General features: G+C 52.7%; 1 protein-coding gene, 1 non-coding gene and 1 pseudogene across 2 annotated transcripts; all 3 read right to left on the reverse strand.

Moving 5' to 3' along the window:
• Window positions 1-7,429: 7,429 nt before the first annotated feature.
• On the reverse strand, window positions 7,430-8,432 carry LOC131380837 (uncharacterized; annotated as a pseudogene).
• Window positions 8,433-9,099: 667 nt separating this feature from the next.
• On the reverse strand, window positions 9,100-12,484 carry RPS11 (ribosomal protein S11). The gene is made up of 5 exons (XM_032169223.2): window positions 12,319-12,484; window positions 11,462-11,593; window positions 11,189-11,264; window positions 10,738-10,867; window positions 9,100-9,282 (listed from the first exon to the last, which is right to left on the reverse strand). The coding sequence occupies exons 1-5, from the start codon at window positions 12,331-12,333 to the stop codon at window positions 9,159-9,161; spliced, it is 477 nt and encodes a 158-aa protein (XP_032025114.1). The 5' UTR covers window positions 12,334-12,484; the 3' UTR covers window positions 9,100-9,158.
• LOC116479778 (small nucleolar RNA SNORD35) lies at window positions 10,978-11,064 on the reverse strand. The gene has a single exon (XR_004251085.1). It is a non-coding gene; the product is annotated as a small nucleolar RNA SNORD35 (small nucleolar RNA).
• Window positions 12,485-16,832: the final 4,348 nt, after the last annotated feature.

The raw sequence follows: 16,832 nt of genomic DNA on the forward strand, positions 1-16,832 counted from the left end.
TTGGGGGACTAGGGCATGGATGTCTCTGAAGCCATGATTCAGCCGGCCGTGGTCATCTGGGGTGTCTTTCCTTCCCCCATTCTGATCTCTCTCCTTGCTGTTATAATGGCCTGGGGCTTTAGCCAGGAGGCCTCCCAGGGGTCTGCCTAGGTATTCCCCATCATAGCCCTCCTTCCTGTCACGGAAGAAAAAGATCTCAGTCAAGGTTGCAGTGAGCCATGATTGCATCACTGCACTCCAACCTGGATGACTGAGTGAGACCCTAAAGAAAAAGAAAAAGGCCTCAAGGCCCCTTAGTGCCACCTGGGAAACCCTTGCAGATGCCCTGGATTCCTGCATGTCTCTGGAGCCCATTTATAGCATCAGCTGGCTGACTTGCATCAGATCCTCGGGGTTCTGTTCTAATGAGCCCTGACTACACCCTCTCTCCCCCTGGGATCCTGCTGTCATGTCCCCAGGGTTCTATTAGAACCCCCTTAGACTGTCATCTGGGCTCCCCAGGACAGCTATAATGTCCTGAGGGCCGCACTATAACGCAGTAGAAAGCCCCTGGCATGGCCGGGCGCGGTGGCTCACGCCTGTAATCCCAGCACTTTGGGAGGCCGAGGCGGGCAGATCATCTGAGGTCAGGAGTTCGAGATCAAAAAAGAGGAGAGGAGGCCGGGCGCGGTGGCTCACGCTTGTAATCCCAGCACTTTGGGAGGCCGAGGCGGGCGGATCACGAGGTCAGGAGATCGAGACCACGATGAAACCCCATCTCTACTAAAAATACAAAAAATTAGCCGGGCGTGGTGGCGGGCGCCTGTAGTCCCAGCTACTTGGAGAGGCGGAGGCAGGAGAATGGCGTGAACCCGGGAGGCGGAGCTTGCAGTGAGCCGAGATTGCGCCACTGCACTCCAGCCTGGGCGACAGAGCGAGACTCTGTCTCAAAAAAAAAAAAAAAAAAAAGGAGAGGAGAGGGGAAGGGGAGGAGGGGAAGGGGAGGGGAGGGGAAGGGGAAGGGAAGGGGAAAGGAAAGGAAAAGAAAAGCCCATGGCAGGACACACTCAACATAAAACAAAAATGTGGTCCCCTCGGTTCCAGTTTCAAGATGGTTCAAGTAGAGCACTCACCAGGTGCTGGTCCCTTCTAATCCACTCCTCAGACTGCACGAGGAGCTGGCCTTAAAGCCGGCCCTGGCCCCTGCCTCTGTGCCCAGAATGGCCCCAGGCAGCTTCCAGCTGTGCACTCTGAACCACCCTAACCGCTGCCCCTCCTCTCCACCCTTACACAATAGTGCCCCCTACTGACCTGGGGGGCAATCACGCCTGAGTTCAAAACCAAAACACGACTCTTCCAGGTACACCTCTCCCAGCCAAAGGTTCTTCATCTGGAAAATGGGGATAATAATTGTGCCTTTATATTAGGGTGGTGCAAAAGTAATTGCGGTTTCTGCCATTAAAACCCCAATTGCAGGCCGGGCACAGTGGCTCACGCCTATAATCCCAGCACTTTGGAAGGCCAAGGCAGGCGGATCATGAGGTCAGGAGTTCCAGACCAGCCTGGCCAACATGGTGAAACCCTGTCTCTACTAAAAATACAAAAATTAGCCAGGCATGGTGGCACTCGCCAAATAGTCCCAGCTACTCAGGAGGCTGAGGCAGAAGAATCGCTTGAACCCGGGAGGCGGAGGTTGCAATGAGCCGAGATCGTGCCACTGCACTTCAGTCTGGGTGACAGAGCAAGACTCCGTCTCAAAAAAACAAACAAACAGACAGACAAAAAACCTGCAATTGCTGGCTAGACATGGTGGCTCACACCTGTAATCCCAGCACTTTGGGAGGCTGAGGCGGGTGGATCACCTGAGGTCAGGAGTTTGAGACCAGCCTGGCCAACATGGAAAAACCCCATCTCTATTACAAATACAAAAATTAGCCAGACATGGTAGTGGGTGCCTGTAATCCCAGCTACTTGGGAGGCTGAGGCGGGAGAATTGCTTGAACCTGGGAGGCAGAGGTTGCAGTGAGATGACGTTGTGCCACTGCACTCCAGCCTGGGCAACAGAGTGAGACTCAAAAACAAACAAACAAACAAAAAACCACAATTGCTTTTGCACCAACCTATTTCTTTTTTTTTTTCAAGATGGAGTCTCGCTCTGTCACCCAGGCTGGAGTGCAGTGGTACAATCTCGGCTCACTGCAAGCTCCGGCTCCCGGGTTCACGCCATTCTCCTGCTTCAGCCTCCCGAGTAGCTGGGACTACAGGTGCCCACCACCACGCCCGGCTAATTTTTTGTATTTTTAGTAGAGACGGGGTTTCACCATGTTAGCCAGGATGGTCTCGATCTCCTGACCTTGTGATCTGCCCGCCTCAGCCTCCCAAAGTGCTGGAATTACAGGTGTTAGCCACCGCACCCGGCCAACCTACTATTTCATTAGAGGCTTCAGCAGGCCAAAGGCTCCACATGGGCACACAGGGCATCCGTAGTAGCCCTCGGTTCCTGTTAATGCCCCCACTCCACAGCCAGGCTGGGCCCCCAGGGATCCCACTGAATTGCAGGCTCTGACGCCAGGCCCTGGCTGGAGCTGTCTTGCTCACTCTTGCACCCATCCCCGGGGAACAGCATAATAAATATTTGTAGAATGAATGTCCCTGGGAAGGCTTGATGTGCTCCTAAAACTCATCTAGAACATCTTTGCTGTTCTGCTAGAATGTTCTAGCTACATCTATACTGACCTCTGAAACATCCATAGGTCTTTTATTTTTACTTTTTTTCTTGAGCTGGGGTCTCACTCTGTCAACCAGGCTGGAATGCAGTGGCATGATAATAGTTCACTGCAGCCTCGATCTCCCAGGCTGAAGCGATCCTCCCACCTCAGCCTCCCGAGTAGCTGGTACTACAGGTACGTACCACCACACCTGGCTAGTTTTTAAGTTTTTTTTGTAGAGATGGGGTCTTCCTATGTTGCCTAGGCTGGTCTCAAACTGCTGGGCTCAAGAGAGCTTCCCATCTTGGCCTCTCAAAGTGCTGGGATTGCAGGCTGAGCCACTGCGCCTGGCCTGTCTTGCTATAATATCTAATAGAACCAGGACCTACTACAATGTCAGACCCAGGAATTCCTGCTGGGCTCAGGGCAATGCTGACACTCGGCAGTGGGCCTGCTTAACTACTCCTGGAACACACTCCAATTCAATTTCCAGATTCCACTCACACACCTTGGGACTAGTTCAATGAGCTCAGGTGCCTGCTACATAAATAATATATATATATATTTTTTAGACAGAGTCTCGCTCTGTCACCAGGCTGGAGCACAGTGGTGCAATCTCGTCTCACTGCAAGCTTCGCCTCCCGGGTTCAAGCGATTCTCCTGCCTCAGCCTCCCAAGTAGCTGGGACTACAGGTGCCCGCCACCACACCCAGCTAAATTTTGTATTTTTAGTAAAGACGGGGTTTCACCATGTTGGCCAGGATGGTCTCGATCTCCTGACCTCGTGATCCACCCGCTTCAGCCTCCCAAAGTGCTGGGATTACAGGCGTGAGCCACTGCGTCCGGCCGATAACATATTTTATATTACATAATTATAAATATAGCCATGGGCCGGCTATAATTTAACCTGAGTATTGCAACCATGTAATATCAGCAGGGCCTGTCACAGGAGCCCAAGGTTTTACTTAGTATTATAATAGCCCACAGGAGGCTGCAGCAATGATGGCCATCTGGCTCTAATATCACAGACCCATGACCTGCTGCAGGGCCGCAATACAAGATAACCAAGACCTGCCCTGTTTTCACACGGTAGGTTTGATGCCTGTCTTTCTTTTTTCTTTGAGACAGGGTCTGACTCTGTCACCCAGGCTGGAGTGCAGTGGTGTCATCCTAGCCTGCTATAGACTCAGACCTCTGGGCTCAAGTGATCCTCCTGCCTCAGCCTCCTGAGTAGCTGGGACTACAGACCCAGCACAACTTTTTTTTTTTGAGATGGGGTCTCACTCTGTTGCCCAGGCTGGAGTGCAGTGGTGTGATCTCGGCTCACTGCAGCCTCCGCCTCCTGGGTTCAAGTGATTCTCCTGCCTCAGCCTCCCGAGAAGCTGGGACTACAGACACTGCGACATGTCCGGCTAATGTTTGTATTTTTAGTAGAGATGGGGTTTCACCATATTGACCAGGCTGGCTTCGAACTCCTGACTCTCGATCCGCCTGCCTTGGCCGCCCAAAGTGCTGGGATTACAGGCGTGAGCTACCGCACCTGGCCATATATATATACATATATATATATACACACACACATATATATATACACATACATATATATACATACATATATACACACATATATATACACACACACACACACACATATATATATATATATATACACACATATATATATATGTATATATTAAATAGAGATGGGAGTCTCCCTTTGTTGCTCGGGCTGGTCTCTAACTCCTGGCTCAAGCAATCCTCCTGCCCTGGCTTCCCTAAGTAGTGGGATTACAGGTGTGAGCCACCGCCCCTGGCCTGACCGCTATCATTATAAACCCAGAACCCTACTATAAAAGCTAACTTTCCTGTGAAAAGGCAATGCCATTGGGGCCCCCTATAATAGGCATTCGACAGAATATTCCAGAAGCATGCTAAAACAGACTCAACATCCCATGACAAACTACCAGGGCTTGCTGTAATGGAGCCAGGATCCCGCAACCATACAATAAACATTAAAATAAAAACCATGGGTCCATTACAGCAAGGGCTGCCTGCCAGAGGCCCTGGTCCTTAAGCCTGCCCAAGGGGCCCCACAAGATGCTGTAACATGACACTATGGGCCTTTCTCCAACACCAGGCTGAGGGCCCGCGGCATTGTTACTTTCCAGTGTACACTTAATCAGGACTGGTTCTATCCCATTATCACACACGAGCATTGTTTTTTTTTGAGACTGAGTCGCCCTCTGTTGCTTAGGTGGAGTGCTATCTTGGCTCACTGCAACCTCTGCCTCCCAGGTTCAAGCGATTCTCCTGCCTCAGCCTCCTGAGTAGCTGGGACTACAGGTGCGTGCTATCACACTGGCTAATTTTTGTATTTTTAGTAGAGACATGGTTTCGCCACATTGACCAGGATGGTCTTGAACTCCTGACCTCAAGTGATCCGCCTGCCTCGACCTCCCAAAGTGCTGGGATTACAGCCGTGAGCCACGGGACCCGGCTCACATGAGCATATTGATCCTCCCAGTAGGGCAGGGAGGCAAGAAGCCATTTTACAGATTAGGAAACTGAGGCTCTGTGGTGGAGGAGTGGGTCTGTTTTCCAAGGTCACACACGGCTAGGGAGCTGCAGGGCCAGAAGTTGGAACAGAGCCTCGGTGGGTCTCTGCTACATCTGGGGCCTCCGGCTCAGCTTTACTGCTTCGGGTTATTGAGCCCCTGAAGGCTAGGGGTCAAGGTCCGCCCAGCCAGAATGTGGCAACTTCACATCATTCATTCCTTCACCATCCATTTTTCCATCAGTCAGGAAGGACGTTGGTATTGAGGCTGACATACGTTATCAAGGACAGTAACTACCATGGCTTCTGAAGTTTTGCCAAAACCTCGCGTGCATGGCCTTCTGGCCAAGCGTCTGTGATTTCATATTGTTGAAGCATTCATGGTATCCCTGGGGGCTGCAGCTTTCTTTTTTTTTTTTTTTTTTTTGAGACGGAGTCTTGCTCTGTCCCCCAGGCTGGAGTGCAGTGGCGCATCTCGGCTCACTGCAAGCTCTGCCTCCCGGGTTCACGCCATTCTCCTGCCTCAGCCTCCCGAGTAGCTGGGACTACAGGCGCCCCGCCACCGCGCCCGGCTAATTTTTTGTATTTTTAGTAGAGACGGGGTTTCACCGTGTTAGCCAGGATGGTCTCGATCTCCTGACCTTGTGATCCGCCCGCCTCGGCCTCCCAAAGTGCTGGGACTACAGGCTTGAGCCACCGCGCCCGGCCTTGGGGCTGCAGCTTTCTATATGTTTGCTGTGGCTGAACCAAGAAAGAAGGCATATGCAGATTTCTACAGAAATTATGATTCCATGGCCGGGCGCGGTGGCTCACGCTTGTAATCCCAGCACTTTGGGAGGCCGAGGCAGGCGGATCACGAGGTCAAGAGATCGAGACCACGGTGAAACCCCGTCTCTACTAAAAATACAAAAAATTAGCCGGGCGTGGTGGCGGGCGCCTGTAGTCCCAGCTACTCGGAGAGGCTGAGGCAGGAGAATGGCGTGAACCCGGGAGGCGGAGCTTGCAGTGAGCCGAGATCGCGTCACTGCACTCCAGCCTGGGTGACAGAGCGAGACTCCGTCTCGGGAAAAAAAAAAAAAAAAAGAAATTATGATTCCATGAAAGGTTTTGCAATGAGGAAGGCTGGTATCTTTTTTTTTTTTTTTTTTGCGATGGAGTCTCACCCTGTCACCCAGACTGGAGTGCAGTGGCGCGATCTCAGCTCACTGCAACCTCTACTGCCCGGGTTCAAGCGATTCTCCTGCCTCAACCTATGGAGTAGCAGGGATTACAGGTGTCTGCCACCGTGCCCGGCTAATTTTTGTATTTTTAGTAGAGACGGGGTTTCACCATCTTGATCAGGCTGGTCTTGAACTCCTGACCTCGTGATCCACCCACCTTGGCCTCCCAAAGTGCTGGGATTACAGGCGTGAGCCACTGCACCTGGCTGGAAGGCTGGTATCTTTCAGAGTGCAATCATCTTGGAATATAAAGAATTTCTTCAGGTTGAATTACCTAGAAGTTTGTCACTGACTTGTTCCTGAACTATGACACATGAATATATGGGCTAAGAAATAGTTTCTCTTCATAAACAACAAATAAAAAAATTAATTCATTCACTTAATTAAAGACAAAGAGAGTGAGGGAGGGAGCCAGGTGGAAACTCGAGGTCAGAGTATTCCAGATAGAGGGAACAGATGGTGAGGAGGCTCAGAGGAACAGCAGGTCTGGTGGGCGCTGGGGGTGTGGGGCTGAGCGAGAGGGAGAGCAGGTGGGAGGGGAGACAAGGGAACCTGCTGACCTAGGAACTGTATCTCCTTGGGTTATCAGATAACCTATGGGCAGGGTGCAGTGGCTCACGCCTGTAATCCCAGCACTTTGGGAGGCCAACATGGGTGGATCATGAGGTCAGGAGTTCGAGACCAGCCTGGCCAACATGGTGAAACCCCGTCTCTACTAAAAATTAAAAAATTAGCTGGGTGTGGTGGCGCACGCCTGTAATCCCAGCTACTCAGGAGACAGAGCAGGAGATTCACTTTAACTCAGGAGGCGGAGGTTGCGGTGAGCCAAGATCGCACCATTGCACTCCAGCCTGTGCAACAGAGCAAGACTCTGCCTCAAAAAAAAAAAAAAAAAAAATAAAAAGAATCTATGGTCCTTATCCCCACTCTTCAGGTGCAAGGCCTGTCAAGGGGTCCGAGAGGGTCTTTTAAACTTGGTCTTTGCGATCCAGCAGACCCAGCAGAGGTCCTTCCCCAGCACACACTCTGACCTCAGCACACCACCTGACGTGATGTGATGGGGTGCCAAGGAGACGCCCCAACAATCAGGGAGGAAACCGGGGAGCCGGGCTGTTGTTGTAAACACAGCAGCCCCACCCGAACGGAAACACCTGCAGCCGAGGGGAGGGGGCTGCAACCTCCCATCCCCCTCTGGGTCTCCGTCCCCTCCCTCTGGAGTCCACACTCCCTCTTTGCCCCTTGCTGGTTCTCTACTGCCCCCAGCATAGGGTGGAGTGGGTGTGCAGTTTCTGCGACTCAGGGCGGCGTCCCCCCAACCTGTCCCTGCCCCTTCCTGCCCTCTTTGATGCGGCCCCACTTCCTCTGGCAGGAACCCCCGCCCTCCCTGGACCTGGGTATAAAGCAGGGACTGGGCCCACGGGCAGGCGGTGTCCCCGAGACAGCAGCGGCAGTGGCGGCTCCTCTCCCCATGGCCCTGTCTCCCAACCCTTGTACCAGTGCTGGGCTCAGACCCTGGTACAGGCCTGGGGGACAGGGACCTGGGGACCCCGGCACCGGCAGGCCCCAAGGGGTGAGGTGAGCAGGCATTGGGACCTCCCCTCCCTGTACTCCCATCTCTGCTGCGGCTTTGAAGCGTCTCTCCCCTTTGGGTCCCACACATCCTCTGATGCACTCCTGCCTGGCTGCCCCCACCCCATGCCTGTCGTCCCCACCTCTGTGTGATGCACAAAGTGCACCTGTTTCTATTGTACCTGCCTCTCACGGTGGTCTCTGTGCTCTCCCCAGCTCTGCAAAACCCCTCCTCCCCTTGTGCCACAACCTTGGGCCACCTTGTCTGTCCTGTCCTGTTCCTCTCAAGGCCCCCATCTCTGCGGCCTCTGTGTGTTGGGACATCTCCGGGCACTTCCTGCCCACTTCCTTCCCAGCAGCCTGGGCCCCGGTACCACTGAACGGGCTCCGGGGGAGCCTCATGATGCCACTTGCCCACACCACCAATTTCCTTACTGCGATTTTGAGGCAGCCGGCGCAGAAGTTTCTAGAATCTGAGACCTGGAACTCAGCTACTCACTGGGACTTCAAGTGGAGGGCTTGGCCTCTCCCAGATGAGTTTCCTCATCTGCAGATAGGCCTGGTGCCCAACTAGGCGTGGGTGGTGGGTGCATGGGGCCCCTGTCCTTGGCTATAAGCAGGGATAGGAGACCCAGGCTGAAGCCAAGACCTTTACACTTCACAGCCAGACAACAGGGCCTCAGGACATCCCACTCTACCTGGGTGAGCCCATGCCCACAGCAGGGGGGGCTGCAGCTTCTTCCCCTCCCCACCCGAGGTGGTCAGGAAAGAGACAGACCAGGGCCTGGAGGACCCAGGGGCCTCCGCCCTCACTCACTTCCTCCCCAGAGACTGGAGGCGGGGGACAGCGCAACACCAGGTAATCAGCCTTATTCAGACACCGAAAAGGTGACAAGAACTAAAAAAGGAGACCCAGGGGAAGGTAGGCATCTCAGCTCAGGCTCCACTGTCCTCACCCACAAACATGGGCAGGAGGCCTCTCTGACAGCAACTTTGCCCAGTTCCCCGAGGCACACCCCCACCCCCACCCCCACCAATGCTCTGGTAAAGGCACAGAAGACCCCAAGTCTGGCCTGGGAATGAGAAAATAACTTTATTTCACTGTTGGGAGCGGGCTGATGTCCAGCCTCAGAACTTCTGGAACTGCTTCTTGGTGCCGGCAGCCTTGGTGACTTTGAGCACGTTGAAGCGCACTGTCTTGCTCAGAGGCCGGCACTCACCCACTGTGACGATGTCACCGATCTGGACGTCCCTGTGGAGGCAGGTAGGGCCATGTCCTCAGGAGGGGCCACCCCAGCAGACCCCAGGAGGCACTCCCTCCCCTTCACCAGGCTGAAGGCTCTCTGCTTCGGCTCCACCAAACCCCAACCAAGCTCTACTCGCCAATTCAACCTGCCCCCTCCTTTCGTACAAATTCTGTGCCAAGCACTAAGCTCGACGCTGTACACAGAGCAGGCCACCACCCCTCTGAGGACTGCTGGGGTGGGCGAGCTCCATTTCACAACCAAACTGGAGGCCCCCAAGTTGTCAGCATCCTCCTCACCACCCCACCCCAGCAGAGGAGCAGGGGGATCCTGTAGCACCGACAACCACAGGTCCCTTATCGCTCAGCATCAGTTTGGGCCACCCTCCTCCCCACCCACAGGACTCCTCACCTTGCTCCCAAGATTCTCCCCACCCAGAGGGCCACCAATATCAGCTGCCAACATCCCCATTCTGGTTATACTTGGCTGTCATCTGGCACCCACCCTGCTTGAAGGTGCCCTCTGAGGGAGCAGGACTTTGTTCCTGGCTCACCACTGAACCCCAAGCATCTCACACCAAACCTGGCATGTGATAAGCTCTAAATAAAACATGCTGAGGGAACGAACAAACATTTAATTCCGACATTTCTGAGGTTCCCATCTGGTGTAACATCCTAACGTTTTGGTTCCAATGCACCTGCCCATTACAGGTTCAGCACTCTAATCCAAAAATTCTGAAACACTGCAAAATCTGAATTTTTGTGTGTGTGGGAGAGACAGGGTCTTACTCTGTCGCCCAGGCCATCTCGGCTCACTGCAGCCTCCACTTTCTGGGCTCAAGCAATCCTCCCACCCCAGCCGCCTGAGGACCTGAGACTACAGGCACATGCTACCACACCTGGCAAACTGTTGTATTTTTTGTAGAGAGAGGGTTTTGCCATGTTGCCCAGGCTGGTCTCAAACTCCTGGGCTCAAGGGATCCTCCTGCCTCAGCCTCCTACAGTGCTGGGATTACTGACTGGAGCCACGGTGCCTGGCTAAAATCTGAAACTTTCTGAATACCAGCATGACACCTTTGCTTTCCGATGGTTCAATGTATGCAAACTTTGTTTCACACACAGAATTATAAAACGTACTGCATAAGATTACTTTCAGGCTATGTGAATAAGGTGTATATGAAACAAATGAGCTTCCTGTTTAGACCTATGTCACATCCCCGAACATCTCACTATGTATACGAGAACATTCCAAAATCTGGTTCCAAGCATTTCAGGTAGAGATATTCAACCTGTAGAACACTTTGATTCTGAAGAACATATAATATACAAATCCTGAGATTCTGAGGCTTCCCAGAGATGCCACCTCAGTCATTCCCTCCCTCAGTTGGCCTTAAATTGGCCTGACCTGGAACCTGAAGGCTGAGAGAGCGTGGCCTGAGCAATCTGATGGGCCACTGCGCTCACCTGAAGCAGGGGGACAAGTGTACAGACATGTTCTTGTGGCGCTTCTCGAAGCGGTTGTACTTGCGGATATAGTGCAGATAGTCTCGGCGGATGACAATGGTCCTCTGCATCTTCATCTTGGTCACCACGCCTAGGAGCAGGGGCAGATCATAGGTCAGGTCCCATGGGAAAGAGGACCATAGGTAACCTAGGGCATGCTGGGACTCAGAAGCAGCTGAGCAGGGATCCCAAAAAGCCCCGTTTCCAGCATCAGTTTTACCAAGTGGCTTTCTCAGCAGTGCCCACGTGGGCATCTGAAGACCATCGTGAAAACAGACATCATCTGCCAATGCCCCTGGACCTACAAGTTTGCATTCCCAACCACCCCTCTCACCCAGGACCCAGGAGTCTGGGCCCCAAGCCTCTTCTTTCAGTATTTCAGGCCCCAGACACCAGTAACTCCTGCACTTACCAGAAAGGATCCGCCCTCGAATGGACACATTACCAGTGAAGGGGCATTTTTTGTCAATGTAGGTGCCCTCAATAGCCTGAAAGAATAGGAAAGAGAAAGGAGTGAGCATTGGGCGGGCGGTTCCTTAAAAGAGCCAGGGGCGTGGCCTCAGGGAAGCAACTACAATTCCCATCAGCCCCGGAAGAAGCCACTCAGATGTAGGTAGGGCAACTCGTCGTGGGCACACGTGCAGGAACGCCAGGGTCCCCTTCTTTCTTCTGAGGTTCCCCGCACCTCCTTGGGTGTCTTGAAGCCCAGACCGATGTTCTTGTAGTACCGCGGGAGCTTCTCCTTTCCAGTTTCTCCCAGCAGGACCCTCTTCTTGTTTTGAAAGATGGTCGGCTGCTTTTGGTAGGCACGCTCAGTCTACAGGTATGAGGAGAAAACTGATGAGCTGCTAAGTTTGGAGCCGGCAGCCAACCAGCCCTAGAGACCTTCCCAGAACCTCCCAGACCCCATGCTCTACATTTACTTGCAAAGCGCCGGCGTCCAAGGCCTGGTGCCCCAGAATCACCCTCTAAGACACGACCACCCTGACTTTACCTGTAATTCATACTCAGATCTAAGCCCGGGGTTATTTCAATTTATATACTCCAGAAGGCCTCTCAGGGCTTGCAAAATTCATCCTCTAAGCCAGGATCACCTCTCTCACACCCTGGACACCTTTCAGCGAGGATCATTCTCCAAGACCCAAGGTCGCCCACCCAGGATTCACTCCTTATGTAGTACATAAGGATTCAGAATTAAATACCAGACGGCAGGCTCCCTGGATTCGCCCTTAGGAGTCCGTTTCCACAGAATTAACCCTGAAGACCGGAGAACTCCAAAAAAACCTTCTTAAGCTTGGTTTTTAAGAAGGTAAGTCCTAAAACGCTTGAGCCTCCATTAACGCCAGGAGACCCCAGGAATTAGGAAGCACTCATCTAGAAACAAGCAAAAGCAAGCGCTCTCCACCCCAGTTAATCTCTAGAAAATAATCACGGACGCCCGGAATTAACCCCCGAACTTGGGCGCCGGGCTCTGCCCTCCCGGACGCGCCCCTGAAGGCCAAGGCGGACCCCATAGCCCGGCATCCAACCCCGAGCCCGCACCTGAATGTCCGCCATCTTCCCGGCCGCCTGAAAAAAGGAAAGCGGCAGCAGCGTCCGGGTTTCCTTATCGATTACGCAGGGGCTGGAGAGGAAGTGACGTAAGGAGAAACGATGCACGGCCTTGGGCGGGGCCTCGAGCGGGACTCTGATGGACAGGGTGCACTTAAACCAGCAGGTGATTCGGAAACCGTGAAGGACTGACGGGCGGGAAGTGGTAGACGCTGTCTCGCGAGAGTCTTAGGCCCCACAACGCCGGGCGCGATTATTTAGGCAGGGAAGACGTGACCAGCCTTCAGCCCGCCCGTCTTACCGCGGGAGTCGTACGGAGTCTGTCCTCTTTCGGCGCAGTGTAGGCTCCCGTGGAATTTGGAGACCGCGTGGCTTTGTTCGTTCAGCCTTCAAACCGGATGAGGCGGCGGCCATCTTTTTGAAGGGCGGGCGGCCGGGGTGTGCTTGGAGCGTGTGTGGCGGGGTCGCCATCTTTGTTAGGGGCAGGAGCTGCCCACGAGCTTTCAGAAGTGCAGTGAAAGTTACTCTCGGCCGAGCGCGGTGGCTCACGCCTGTAATCCCAACACTTTGGGAGGCTAAGGCGGGCGGATCACCTGAGGTCAGGAGTTCAACACCAGCCTGGCCAACATGGTGAAACCCCGTCTCTACTAACTCCAGCCTGGCCAACACGGTGAAACCCCGTCTCTACTAAAAATACAAAAATTAGCCGGGCGTGGTGGCGGGCGCCTGTAATCCCAGCTACTCGGAAGGCTGAGGCAGGAGAATCCGCTTGAACCTGGGAGGCTAAGGTTGCAGTGAGCTGAGATCGCGCCATGGAACTCCAGCCTGGGCGACAGACAGCCTGTGCGACAGAGCAAGACTCTGTATCAAACAAACAAAAAACGGGCTCGGTGGCTCACGCCTGTAATCCCAGCAGTTTGGAAGGCCGAGGTGGGCGGATCACCTGAGGTCAGGAGTTCGAGACCAGCCTGACCAACATGGAGAAACCCCGTCTCTACTAAAAATACAAAATTAGCCGGGCATGGTGGCGCATGCCTGTAATCCCAGCTACTCAGGAAGCTGAGGCAGGAGAATCGCTTGAACCTGGGAGGCGGAGGTTGCAGTAAGCCGAGATCGCGCCATTGCACTCCAGGTTGGGCAACAACAGCAAAACCGTCTCAAAGAAAGAAAGAAAGTTACTCTCGCCGAGTGCAGTGCGCCGCGCCTGTAATCCCAACACTTTGGGAGGTCGAGGGAGGAGGATCGCTTGAGCTGGGGAGGTCGTGGCTGCAGTGAGCTATGATTGCGCCACTGCACTCCAGCCTGGGCGACTGAGCGAGACCGTCTCAAAAAAAAAAAAAAAAAAAAAAAAAAGCAGGCTACTCTCTCCTCATTTCATCCGCGGACGGTGATTTAATTGGTGCCACAGGTTGGAGTGGAGCGATCCTTCTGCTGTTTTTCTGTCGATAACAGGATCGTCTAGTAGAACTTTATGTGATGGAAATTTTCTATATCTGCGCTGGTGGACACGGTAGTCACTGGCACTCGAAATGTGGCTTTTATGACTGAGGACATAAGTGTTTAACTTTGATTGTGTTATATCTAAATAGCCACACGTGGCTAAAGGCTACTGTGTTGAACAGCACAAGTCTATAGCTGAATAATTACGGTTTTTTTTTTTTTTTTTGTAGACAGAGTCTCGCTCTGTCACCAAGGCTGCAGTGGCGCGATCTCGACCCACTACAAGCTTCGCCTCCCGGGTTCACGCCATTCTTCTGCCTCAGCCTCTCCGAGTAGCTGGGACTACAGGCGCCCGCCACCACGCCCGGCTAGTTTTTTTTTGTATTTTTAGTAGAGACGGAGTTTCACCGTGGTCTCGATCTACTGACCTCGTGATCCGCCCGCTTTGGCCTCCCAAAGTGCTGGGATTACAAGCGTGAGCCACCGCGCCCGGCCGGTATTTTATTTATTTTTAGAGACTCCCTAGGGTGTCTGTCGGCCAGGCTAGAGAGTACAGTGGCTCAGTCATAGCTCACTGCAGCCTCGACCTCCCCAGCCTCAGGTAGTCCTCCCACCTCAGCCTTGCAAGTAGCTGGGACTAGAGGCGTGTGTCACCATGCCCAGCTGATTTATTTTATTTTTAGTAGGGACAAGGTCTCGCTGTATTACCCAGACTAGTCTCGAACTCCTGGGCTCAAGTGATTCTCTGGCCTTGGCCTCCCAAAGTTCCGGGAACAGGTGTGAGACTGCACCCAGCCTCACTCTATTCATATTTAAGTGCTCAGGAGCCACAAGTGGGGTTAGTGGCTTGTGTATTGTGTATCAATTAGTGCAGCTATCGAACATCTTAATAAAAAAAAAAAAAATTGGCCGGGCGTGGTGGCTCACGCCTGTAATCCCAGCACTTTGGGAGGCCGAGGTGGGTGGATCACGAGGTCAGGAGAGCGAGACCATCGTGGCTAACACGGTGAAACCCCGTCTCTACTAAAAATACAAAAAATTAGCCAGGCGAGGTGGCGGGCACCTGTAGTCCCAGCTACTCGGGAGGCTGAGGCAGGAGAATGGCGTGAACCCGGGGGGGCGGAGCTTGCAGTGAGCGGAGAGCACGCCACTGCACTGCAGCCTGGGCAACAGAGCCAGACTCTGTCTCAAAAAACAAAAAAATTTCTTATTAACTCAGTCTCCCTATGTTGCCCTGTCTAGACTCCAACTCCTGGACTCAAGCCAATCCTCTCACTTCAAATGGTTGGGGTTACAGGTGTGAGCCACCACATCCTGTGAGAGTTGTTTGTTTTTTGAGACGGAGTCTCGCTCTGTCGCCCAGGCTGGAGTGCAGTGGCGCGATCTCGGCTCACTGCAACCTCTGCCTCCTGGGTTCAAGTGATTCTCCTGCCTCAGCCTCCCCACTAGCTGGGATTACAGCCGCCCACCGCCACGTCCAGCTAATTTTTGTATTTTTAGTAGAGATGGGGTTTCACCATGTTGGCCAGTCTAGTCTCTAATTCCTGACCTCAGTTGATCCGCCCGCCTTGGCCTCCCAAAATGCTGGGATTACAGGCGTGAGCCACCGCACCCGGCCAAAAGTTCTTTATAGCAGGATACAAGACCTTCAAAAAGAGATGACTTGTACATATTTTCTCCTAGTCTGTGGCTCGTCTTTCCTGATGGTGTCTTCTCAGTCTTAAAAATTTTTATAAAGCCCACATTCCCACTTGCTAATGGATCATGCTTTTGGAGGATAATTGTACTGTTTCACATGGAGTTTGTGAAATTTAAGATTATGCTCTAATTCTGGTTATTTCTGGAGTAGGCTTCTCTGGTCAATGAGAATCCATGTGGGGACTCTGGCAGGGGTAGGCACCACCCATGTTCACTGATTCTCAGGAAAAACACAAGCCACTGTGGTCTCTTCAGACTTTTCTGGAAAGGTTAATAAGCCCCTGATGGAATGGTGTGGCAAGTTATAATCTGCCATCAACACAGTGCACATCACTGTCCACTCATCTCTGGAGTAAGGCTGGTATACAAGTACCAGTTACTCCTGAATCTTGGTATCCAACCGCTAGGACAGCATGAATCTAGCTTCCTTTACTTCACAGCATGTTTACTTTTCGTGTTTAGACTGTTTAGTGTGGAGCCCTGGGTATGACATTACCGAAGACGACTCCTAGACATCAGTAAAATGGGAACAGCGCCTGCCCCAGCAAGGTTTGACCGGGGACATTTTATGAAATTGCTACCTAGTACTAAATGCTCTGTATCAGTGCCCTTTCTGGGATTCAGACTGGCAGATCTAATGGGTTTAGTGCATAAAGCCTAGCGTTGTCTGTTATTCTAGTGCTTTATCATTTGCCAAATGTTTGTCTCTATAGACTGCCAGGACTACAGCAGCCTGGCAGCAGGGCATGGGTCCATACTTTGCAGCTGAATTAGAATGAGACAGCTTTACATTAATTAGGAAGCACCAGGCACTGCTGGCCACATTTTATGTCTTTGGTTTGTAAATGGTGTCTATAAAGGATCATTCACTTTAGGGCAAGTTACAAATATTCTGTATATTAGCACAGCCCATTCTACCCTCTTCAAGCTCCTCACCGCCACCGCCCCCCCGCCCCCCCCCCCACCCCCGTCTGCCAGGGGCCTGCCTCCACAGCAGACACAGTGCCAAGACGCCAGATTTCTTTAAAAGCAATTTATTTCTGATTACAAAATACAGGTGAGGAGCACGGGCGATGCCTGTAACCCCTTGGCTGTGCATCTTCCCAGTCTATTTCTGCTTCTAGAAATACCCTATGTACAACAGCAAGCTCATGCTGTCCCCAAGTGCTTGCACATTCTAACAGCTGCAGAGTATATGACCAGGTGGAAAGTCCCACAGATGTCCCACTCACAAGATAGGGCCTTCCAATCAGTCTTCTGGCTCCCTTTCACTAACAGTAACTGGTTGCTCTTCCTATTGGTCATATATAAATGACACCTGCACAATTCTCCGAGTGCTTTCAAGCAACTTCGGGAGGCAGTGACTA

The sequence above is a fragment of the Hylobates moloch genome, unplaced genomic scaffold (genome assembly GCF_009828535.3).
Source record: "Hylobates moloch isolate HMO894 unplaced genomic scaffold, HMol_V3 SCAFFOLD_12, whole genome shotgun sequence".
NCBI lineage: Eukaryota > Metazoa > Chordata > Mammalia > Primates > Hylobatidae > Hylobates > Hylobates moloch.